Source organism: Palaemon carinicauda, chromosome 23 (genome assembly GCF_036898095.1).
Source record: "Palaemon carinicauda isolate YSFRI2023 chromosome 23, ASM3689809v2, whole genome shotgun sequence".
In the NCBI taxonomy this organism is placed as follows: domain Eukaryota; kingdom Metazoa; phylum Arthropoda; class Malacostraca; order Decapoda; family Palaemonidae; genus Palaemon; species Palaemon carinicauda.
In genome coordinates, this window is record NC_090747.1 from 63821126 (window position 1) to 63832018 (window position 10893).

The 10893-nt window shown below is 43.2% G+C and overlaps 1 protein-coding gene across 2 annotated transcripts in view; it reads right to left on the reverse strand.

The window, feature by feature from the left end:
• The window catches only part of LOC137617128 (uncharacterized), a 70850-nt gene extending 63171 nt beyond the window's left edge, over window positions 1-7679 (reverse strand). Inside the window, exon 1 of one of the 2 annotated variants that reach the window (XM_068346977.1) lies at window positions 7645-7679. In XM_068346977.1, coding sequence (XP_068203078.1) covers window positions 7645-7678 — 34 coding nt within the window. In that variant the 5' untranslated portion in view covers window position 7679. The other variant, XM_068346978.1, reaches the window with a different exon arrangement.
• Between the last annotated feature and the right edge of the window lie 3214 nt (window positions 7680-10893).

Below are 10893 nucleotides of genomic sequence, written 5' to 3' on the forward strand. Positions count from 1 at the left end.
AACAGTCTGATAAAGTAGGATAAAGCATTCTTTGACATGGGCAAAGATGGTTTCTTAACTGAACACCATAAAGCTTCAGATTGGCCTCGTAAAGGCTTAGTTCGTTTTAAATAGAACTTAAGAGCTCTCACAGGGCATAAGACTTTTTCTAGTTCATTGCCTACCATATTCGATAAGCTGGGAATATCGAACGATTTCGGCCAAGGTCGAGAAGGCAGCTCATTTTTGGCTAGAAAACCAAGTTGTAGCGAACATGTAGCTTTTTCTGACGAAAATCCGATGTTCTTGCTGAAGGCATGAATCTCACTGACTCTTTTAGCTGTGGCTAAGCATACTAGGAAAAGTGTCTTTAAGGTGAGATCTTTCAGGGAGGCTGATTGTAGCGGCTCAAACCTGTCTGACATGAGGAATCTTAGTACCACGTCTAAATTCCAACCAGGTGTAACCAAACAACGCTCCTTCGTGGTCTCAAAAGACTTAAGGAGGTCCTGAAGATCTTTATTGTTGGAAAGATCTAAGCCTCTATGCCGGAAGACCGATGCCAACATGCTTCTGTAGCCCTTGATAGTGGGAGCTGAAAGTGATCGTTCTTTTCTCAGGTATAAGAGAAAGTCAGCTATTTGAGCTACAGAGGTACTGGTCGAGGATACAGATACTGACTTGCACCAGTTTCGGAAGACTTCCCACTTCGATTGGTAGACTCTAAGGGTGGATGTTCTCCTTGCTCTAGCAATCGCACTGGCTGCCTCCTTCGAAAAGCCTCTAGCTCTCGAGAGTCTTTCGATAGTTTGAAGGCAGTCAGACGAAGAGCGTGGAGGCTTTGGTGTACCTTCTTTACGTGTGGCTGACGTAGAAGGTCCACCCTTAGAGGAAGACTTCTGGGAATGTCTACTAGCCATCGAAGTACCTCGGTGAACCATTCTCTCGCGGGCCAGAGGGGAGCAACTAGCGTCAACCTTGTCCCTTCGTGAGAGGCGAACTTCTGCAGTACCTTGTTGACAATCTTGAACGGTGGGAATGCGTATAGATCTAGATGCGACCAATCTAGGAGAAAGGCATCTATATGTATTGCTGCTGGGTCCGGGATTGGTGAGCAATATATTGGGAGCCTCTTGGTCATCGAGGTTGCAAAGAGATCTATGGTTGGTTGGCCCCAAGTGGCCCAAAGTCTCTTGCATACATCCTTGTGGAGGGTCCATTCCGTTGGAATTACTTGCCCCTTCCGACTGAGACAATCTGCCATGACATTCAAGTTGCCTTGGATGAACCTCGTTACTAGTGAAATGTTTTGACCTTTTGACCAGATGAGCAGGTCCCTTGCGATCTCGTACAACGTCAGTGAGTGGGTCCCTCCTTGCTTGGAGATGTACGCCAAGGCAGTGGTGTTGTCCGAGTTCACTTCCACCACTTTGCCTCGAAGGAGAGACCTGAAGCTTTTCAAGGCCAGATGTACTGCCAGTAGCTCCTTGCAGTTGATATGCATGATCCTTTGACTCGAGTTCCACAGTCCCGAACATTCCCGACCGTCTAATGTCGCGCCCCAGCCTACGTCCGATGCGTCCGAGAAGAGAACGTGGTTGGGAGTCTGAACAGCCAGGGGAAGACCCTCTCTTAGGTTGATACTGTCCTTCCACCAAGTCAGGCAAGACTTCATCTTCTCGGAAATGGGGATCGAGACCGCTTCTAGCGTCTTGTCCTTTTTCCAGTGAAAAGCTAGATGCTATTGAAGAGGACGGAGGTGTAGTCTTCCTAATGACACAAATTGTTCCAGGGATGATAGCGTCCCTACCAGACTCATCCACTACCTGACTGAACATTGTTCCTTCTTCAGCATGTTCTGGATGCATAACTGGGCTTGGCTTATTCTGGGGGCCGACGGAAAAGCCCGAAAAGCTAGACTGTGAATCTCCATCCCTAAATACACAATAGTTTGGGATGGGACCAGTTGTGACTTTTCCATATTGACAAGGAGACCCAATTCCTTGGTCAGATCTAGAGTCCACTTTAGATCCTTCAGACAGCGACGACTGGAAGAAGCTCTGAGAAGCCAGTCGTCCAAATAGAGGGAGGCTCGGATGTCCGATAAATGAAGGAATTTGGCTACATTCCTCATCAGCCTCGTAAACACAAGAGGAGCTGTGCTTAGGCCAAAGCACAGGGCTTGAAACTGGTAGACAACCTTTTCGAAAACGAATCTCAGAAAAGGTTGGGAGTCCGGGTGGATGGGGACGTGGAAGTAGGCGTCCCTTAGGTCTAAAGAGACCATCCAGTCTTCCCTTCTGACCGCTGCTAAGACTGACTTTGTGGTCTCCATGGAGAACGTCTGCTTTGTGACAAAGACATTCAGAGCACTGACGTCTAGCACCGGCCTCCACCCTCCTGTCTTCTTTGACACCAAGAAGAGTCGGTTGTAGAATCCCGGAGATTGAAGGTCCGAGACTTTGACCACCGCTCCCTTCTCTAGTAAAAGAGACACTTCCCGTTTCAAGGCTCGTCTCTTGTCTTCCTCTCTGTACCTGGGAGAGAGATCGATGGGAGACGTTGCTAGAGGGGGTTTCCGTACAAAAGAGATCTTGTACCCCTCTCTGAGCAACTTCACAGATTGTGCATCTGCGCCTCTCTTTTCCCAGGTCTGCCAGAAGTTCTTGAGTCTGGCTCCCACTGCTGTCTGAAGATGCGGGCAGTCAGACTCTGCCCTTAAAGGACTTGGATCCTTTCTTCTTTCCTCGTTTCCCTTAGTCACGAGCACCTCCTCTGCTGGAGGCTCTGCCACGAAAGGGCGGAATAAAACGGGACGCTGGAGTGTCCATCCTTGGTCTAGCTGACAAGGTAGGCAAAGGGGTAGCTTTGCGAGCGGAGGACGCAACAAGATCGTGAGTGTCCTTCTGTATCAATGAAGCGGCTATTTCCTTAATCAGGTCTTCTGGAAAAAGGCACTTGGAAAGAGGAGCAAAAAGAAGCTCGGATCTCTGGCACGGTGTAACTCCAGCTGAAAGGAATGAGCATAGGTTTTCACGCTTTTTAAGGACTCCGGACACAAATGATGCAGCAAGCTCATTAGACCCATCACGTACGGCCTTGTCCATGCAGGACATAATGAGCAAGGAAGTCTCTTTCTCTGTCGGAGAGATCTTTCTGCTTAGGGCTCCTAGACACCAGTCTAAGAAGTTAAAAACTTCGAAGGCCCTAAAGATACCTTTCAAAAGGTGGTCCAGGTCCGAAGATGACCAACATATCTTTGAGCGTCTCATGGCAAGGCGGCGGGGAGAGTCTACAAGACTTGAGAAGTCGCCCTGGGCAGAGGCAGGAACTCCCAAGCCGAGAACTTCTCCTGTGGCATACCAGACGCTCGATCTAGAAGAGAGTCTAGCAGGGGTAAACGCAAAGGCTGTCTCCCCTAAACTCTTCTTGGACTGCAACCATTCTCCTATCACCCGCAAAGCTCTCTTGGACGAGCGTGCGAGGACGAGTCTAGTAAAGGCAGGAGTGGTAGACGGCATGCCTAACACAAACTCTGACGGCGGAGAACGAGGAGACACAGAAACAAACTGGTCCGGAAACAGCTCTTTGAAAATGGCCAAAACTTTCCTAAAGTCCAAAGAGGGTTGAGTAGACTTAGGCTCGTCCAAATCTGATTGTGGTTCATCTATGTGTGCAGCAACATCATCATCAGAAAGTCCCTCATCCGATAACTGATGAGGAAACGGCAACGGAGTGGGTAACGGCTGGTTTGCTGAGTCCGGTCGCACGGGTGCATGCGTGACTGAGCCGGACGCAACGTCATGGAACTGCTGCCCAGTCTGTGAGCTGGCAACAACCATGGCAGCGCGGGGACGCACAGCGTCTACTCCAGACTGTCTGGACTGATGTGGGTGCGCAGTGGAAACCACACTGGGTTGCGGAGGTTGACGCACCGCGTCAAAACAAAGCAACTCTGACGGTTGTTGAACCTCCCGAACGTCAACGGCAACCTCCGTGCGTCGCTTAACGTCAACATGCGGCTGGCAGATCACACTGGAACGCATGGGTGGAGGAACTCTCTCAACTGGTGTGCGTGAGAAGGTTACCTCAGCGTCCACAGGACGCACAACCGATCGTGTGGAAGGTTGTAGGCTAGGTACTGCACTAGCTGGTGCGGCAGCAACCTTCTCCGCACGAAAGTCCTGCATTAGAGACGTCAGTTTAGACTGCATGTCTTGCAGTAGAGACCACTTAGGGTCTACGGGAGCAGGTGCGGCGACAGACGGTGTTACTGTCTGAAGCGGTACCGCTTTGCCTCTCTTAGGCGGTGAGCATTCATCGGATGACGGCAGCGAGTCCGAACTGACCCAGTGGCTACAACCGGGCCGTTGGACTTGCGCTGAAGGGACCGACTTGCGTTTTAACGGTCGTGAGACCTTGGTCCAGGGTTTCTTGCGAGAAACACCTTCCGAAGACGAGGTATAAATGGGCTCTCTCGTCTTAGTTAGGTAGGAGCGATCTCGGGTAGATACGCCCGATACCACGGAGGGAACGTCTGTTCGCTGATTAAAGTCTCTCGAACCCATTTGTCGTACGACATTGCTTCTCCCCTGGACTTGGGAGCTTGCAAGAGGTCCCAGACTAGGAGGACGACAGGCACGAACAGACGAACCCTCAAGCGCAACACTATCCACAACACTATCACTCGGCACTTTAGCACTTCCCACTGCACTTTTGCACTTAAGCTCCTTCACATCCGCCATGAGCTGATTACGGTCACTAGCAAGGGACTCAACTCTCTCACCCAGAGCCTGGATGGCACGCATCATATCAGCCATCGAAGGTTCCTGAGTGCCAGGAGGGGGGTTAGGAGCAACCACTACAGGGGAAGGAATAGGTTGTGGGGCATGAGGAGAGGATATATCAATAGAACGAGAAGAACTTCTCCTAACTCTATCTCTCTCTAGCCTACGTGTATACTTTTGAAATTCGATAAAATCGAATTCCGAAAGGCCAACGCACTCCTCACACCGATCTTCCAATTGACAGGTTTTATCCCGACAATTGGAACAAACAGTGTGAGGGTCGATAGAAGCCTTCGGAAGACGCCTTGAACAGTCCCTAGCATTGCACTTCCTAAATTTGGGGACTTGTGAAGGGTCAGCCATTTTGAATTGGTCAAAGGGAAATTCAAAAAACTATCAAAAAGTCATCAACAAAGAATCCGTTATCAAAAAGAGTTCAAGGATTTGTGTGAAGAGAAACCCTGCACAGCGAAAGCTCAAAACTAGAATAAAGTACTTCACCAATTAGATGTGAAAAAACTCCAGTTTAGCCACAGCGAGTAAGTACGTCTTGTCGACACTTCGACAGAGAGAAAATTGAGTCTTTGTTTACATTGAGAACTGGGTATCTGGTCGACAGATGGCGCTGTTGGGCACACCCGCAACCTGTGTAGCGATTGTCTGTCGAGCAACAGAGTTGCAGCTATATAATCACCGGCTAAGTTAAATATTGAAAAATTTATTTTATACGAAAGAGAACCATTTGTTGACTTTTGTATCTGGAACCTATTCAGTTTGTAAGCCAAGGACCTTCCAAATAAATGATTAAATGTTGTTAATAAGGGTTAACAATACACCGGTAAATACACTCAGTCAAACATTAAGGTTTTTGCAGTGCAAAGAACAGGGTTATGAACGAGTACATAGAAAATGGGAAGATACGTGTGTAGATGCTTGGGTCACCGGGCATCCTGTTCGCATAGATAACAAGGATACTTCCGATCTATGTTTGACTTCACCCATACTTCAATATATCTAGGCGCTTGTTGGTTAATGAACTGACGCTACTAAGATTTATATTAGAAAAGTTTTTCCTGACCAGAACTATAATAACACCCTTAGCTCAGCCAAGGCTCGCTTTGTTCGCAAGTGAACATTATTTCATTGCTCCTCTCTTCTGCCAATCAGTATAGGGAACCACGAATTACTGGAATCCCCTTGAAAATTACTGAAATCCCCTACAATATCACTGCAAACCCTTAGAAATCGATAAATGTGTTTTTATTCATTTACATTATTTTTTAGTAAATTAATTAAATAAAATGTGTATTTTAAAGCATTTTTCTATATACCCTTTACACAATATATAAAGGGTACAAAAGGGTACAGAACCTAACAAACCCACCTAACCTAACCTAGTAGTTCTCACGTCACAATCCCTAGTCGGCGGACCCCCTTCCCAGGTCACAAACCTTCCCAGGTCACAAACCTTCCCAGGTCACAACTCCTAGCTGGGGGCAAGACCACGGACCCCCTTCCCAGGTCACAACCCCTAGCTGGGGGAAAGACACCGGACCCCCTTCCCGGGTCACAACCCCTAGCTGGGGGCAAGACACCAGACCCCCTTCCCAGGTCACAACCCCTAGCTGGGGGCAAGACCACGGACCCCCTTCCCAGGTCACAACCCCTAGCTGGGGGAAAGACACCGGACCCCCTTCCCGGGTCACAACCCCTAGCTGGGGGCAAGACACCGGACCCCCTTCCCGGGTCACAACCCCTAGCTGGGGGCAAGACCACGGACACCCTTCCCAGGTCACAACTCCTAGCTGGGGGCAAGACCCCGGACCCCCTTCCCAGGTCACAACCCCTAGCTGGGGCAAGACCCCGGACCCCTTTCCCAGGTCACAACTCCTAGCTGGGGGCAAGACCCCGGACCCCCTTCCCAGGTCACAACCCCTAGCTGGGGCAAGACCCCGGACCCCCTTCCCAGGTCACAACCCCTAGCTAGGGCAAGACCCCGGACCCCCTTCCCAGGTCACAACCCCTAGCCAAGGTTCTACCTGCAAATATATAAAAAATATAAAAGCTAAAAACATAAAAATAACGTATTTTGATAAAAACACATATTTATCGATTTCTAAGGGTTTGCTGTGATATTGTAGGGGATTTTGGTAATTTTCAAGGGGATTCCAGTATTTCCCTGAGGATTCCAGGAAATCCAGGGGATTCCAGTAATTCGAGGTACCGAGCAGTATATATTGCACTATGCGCGTAACACACTACCCAACAAATTAACAAAAAGGGTGCATGTATGATCGCGGCCACCTGTACGTAAAATGATGGCTGACTGAGAATACGACAGTGTAAGGGGGTTTGCAGGGGGGCATTAGCCCCACCCTTGTAGGTAGGAAAGGACATTGCTTTTAGGTTAGGTTAAGGGGGGAAGTTTAGGTTAGTTGGTGTCCATTTTCTATGCACGGTGGAGGAACTGGACGCTGACATACAAAGGCTCCTTAGTAAAACAACAAGATTACGAACGTTATTGATGACGATACCTTGTGGACCAACCCTATCTAAAAAAGAAACTAAAGATCTCTTACCGAAATAATTAATAAAAACGCTTATAAAACCATAAAATACACCAAATAACAGTGTTATTTTCTCAAAATAATATAATGTATTATTCTGTAATTTTACTATACTTACATAGGCCACAGAGATGGGGATATGATTAATCCTCGTTACCCCTGCTCTCTACACTGTAATTAATCCCTGTAGATTAAGCTGTAGGATTATAATATCCTGTAAAATATCATTTTCAGGAGCACAAAGTTAATGGGAGGACATTAAAATAAAATAAAAGATCGAGGAAGTAATCCGATATCCGATTCAGATTTACCTGTAGTAAAAGCAAGATTTTCTTGCCTTTGCATCGGCACCTCATTTCCTAAGTTTTCTTCGTTAGTATGTCTTTGATTTTCTTTTACTTATTTTCCCTATCTAATATATATTTTATCTTATTTTCTTTTGTTTTCCTAATTTAATATATATTTTCTTCTCATTTCTTTTATTCCTTCCATCCTGAATACAATATTTCCTATTACCTTCTTCTTTATTTCTATTTTGATTTTATTTTACTTATTTTCCTTATTTAATATTTATTTTATATTATTTTCTTCTATTCCTTCCACATTGAATACAATATTTCCTATTAATCTCTTCTTTTCCTCTTTATATGGCTTAATGGACTCCAAGTATGGCCATTTATATATATATATATATATATATATATATATATATATATATATATATATATATATATATATATATATATATATATATATATATATGTATATATATATATATATATATATATATATATATATATATATATATATATATATATATATATATATATATATATATATATATATATATATATATATATATATATATATATATATATATATATATATATATATATATATATATATATATATATATATATATGTATATATATATATATATATATATATATATATATATATATATATATATATATATATATATATATATATGTATATATATATATATATATATATATATATATATATATATATATATATATATATATATATATATATATATATATATACTTTTTGTCCTTTTGAATTGAGATAGTTTTTTTCTATAAAATCAGTAAATATGAATTCAAAATTCTCAACCTTATCTTGCAATATATTCAAAATGATAATGATAATGACTATGATAGAAATAATGATGATAAATACATAAATATCATATATGTTTTATCACTTCCTAAAACAAAAGATAAAATCATTATTAATAAAGAGAAATTTGATAATTTTAATATCTAAAAGACGTATATATATATATATATATATATATATATATATATATATATATATATATATATATATATATATATATATATATATATATATATATATATATATATATATACATCAATTTATGTGTATATATATGTATATATATTTTAGCTCAATCTGTTTTTTTCTTTTTTTCTTTTTTAAAGGCTACTCATGAATGGCAGAGGCAAGGGAGAGTGTCAATGTCCTAGACCTAGAGACTGACCCGCTCTCTCTCCACTCGAGCAAAGTTCAGGGAAGGCCAGGCAATGGCTGCTGATATCGTTTATTTACTTTCTTATTTCCTTTCCTCACAGAGCTATTTTTCCCTGTTGGAAACCTTGGGCTTATAGCATCTTTCTTTTCCAACTAGGGTTGTAGCTTAACTAATAATAATAATAATAATAATAATAATAATAATAATAATAATAATAATAATAATAATAATAGACCTATAGGCTCTGGGTGGGGGCTCTTAGTCAGTGACTACTCTAGATAAACGCTTCTCTCGAGAACAATCTTGTTCTAAATAATTAGCCGCCATTTTTGATGGATCGCGTAAACTAATAGGTATATAACACTTAATACAGGAAAGCATTCACAGTGCACCACAAGCACTGCACTGCAGGCATTATTTGAAGTTTTGTAACGTTCCATCTGCCTCAAACTGCACCTACTGAATATCCTTCGACAGCTACTTTACCTCTGTTCCCTCCTGTTTTCCTTATTGCTGTGCAATCTCTTCTGAATGGTCTCACAGGTCCCAACACAGATATATATTCCAAGGGTAGACAAGCAGTACAGTAATGAGTTCAATCCCGCTCAAGTTTGACTATTTCTTTTAGAGTCTGTAACTCACCATCCTTGTAAGCTAAAGAAGGGGGGTTTTGGGGAGCCTATAGGTCTATCATTATTACTTACATATGATCAACTTCCCCAAAACCCCGTCCCTAGCTCATAAGGTTGGCGAGGTTGCAAACACTAAAACTATCGAGCTTTAAAGGGCCTCGAACCCCATTCTGGCAAACTTAATACTTTCTTTAGTCTGCAACTTCACCATCCTTGTGAGCTAAGGAGGGGGGTTTTGCAGAGCCTATAGGTCTACTTGCTGAGTCATCAGCAGCCATTGCCTGGCCCACCCTGGTCCTAGCTTGGGTGGAGAGGAAGTTTGGTGCGTCTATGGCATTGTCATTTATGAGGAACCTTTAAACCTTTAAAGACAATCATGTAATGCATACGTTGCAAAAAGCGAGATGTCACTTGTTGGTAAGCCTTAAGAATGCGTAAACGATTAGCCTCGTAATACGACCAGTAGCCGTAATACAGTATTCTTATCATATCTGTTACCGCTTGATGTCACGTGAGGGTCAGCTTATCTCGGTATCTGGAATAATCTCTCCCACCATCATCCCTACATTAAGGGGTCAGTTGCCTGATGCACCCTCTCCAATGCCTTCCGTCAAAGGCATCCTCTTCCACCAAATATCTTCTCTCCATATCATCCTTCACCTTATCTCTCCATCGAATTCTCTGTCTCCCTCTCTATCTTCTCCCCCAAAACAAGTTTCTCTCAAGCCCTCTTCACTCCTTCCCCACCATCTATCCTCAATACTTGCCCAACCATCCTACCTGTGAAACTCTTATCACCTCAGTAATCTTTACTAGGTCATGCAATAGTATCAGGAGATTCATGTGCAGCACAGGCGACATAAATCAGGAGATTCATACTTTACTTACTCTACTTTGATGGCTGCTTTTCCGATCCCATACAGCAGGGGAACCCCACTCTCTACAGGACCTCCACTGTTGTTTTACCTTGTTCGTTCAGAGTATTTAACATTTCATATCTCATATTGTTCATTTACTGTTGAATCGTCACTGTCAAAAGACTCATGCAATAAGAAAGTCATCAGTTTCCTCTTGAAAGCCTTAATGTCTTCAATCATTCAAATGTTCCGTGGGAGCTCATTATATATCTCGGCGCCGCATATTTAAAGGCTCTAGAGCCTAAAGTAGACATATATATAGGTTCCAACAGTTTGAAGCCATCTGTAACTATTCTCGTGTCGACACGATTTGTTGGCTGAGCAATGTGTAGCAATTCTTTTAAGTATTTTGGACGCCCAGTTCTGATAACTTGGGGGGGGGGGTTATTGTACATATTTTAAATTCAATCCTCATTTTAATTGGCAGCCAGTGTAAATCGATTAGTATAGGGGTGATCCTTTCTCTAGGTAGGATACCTTTTATCAGTCTTG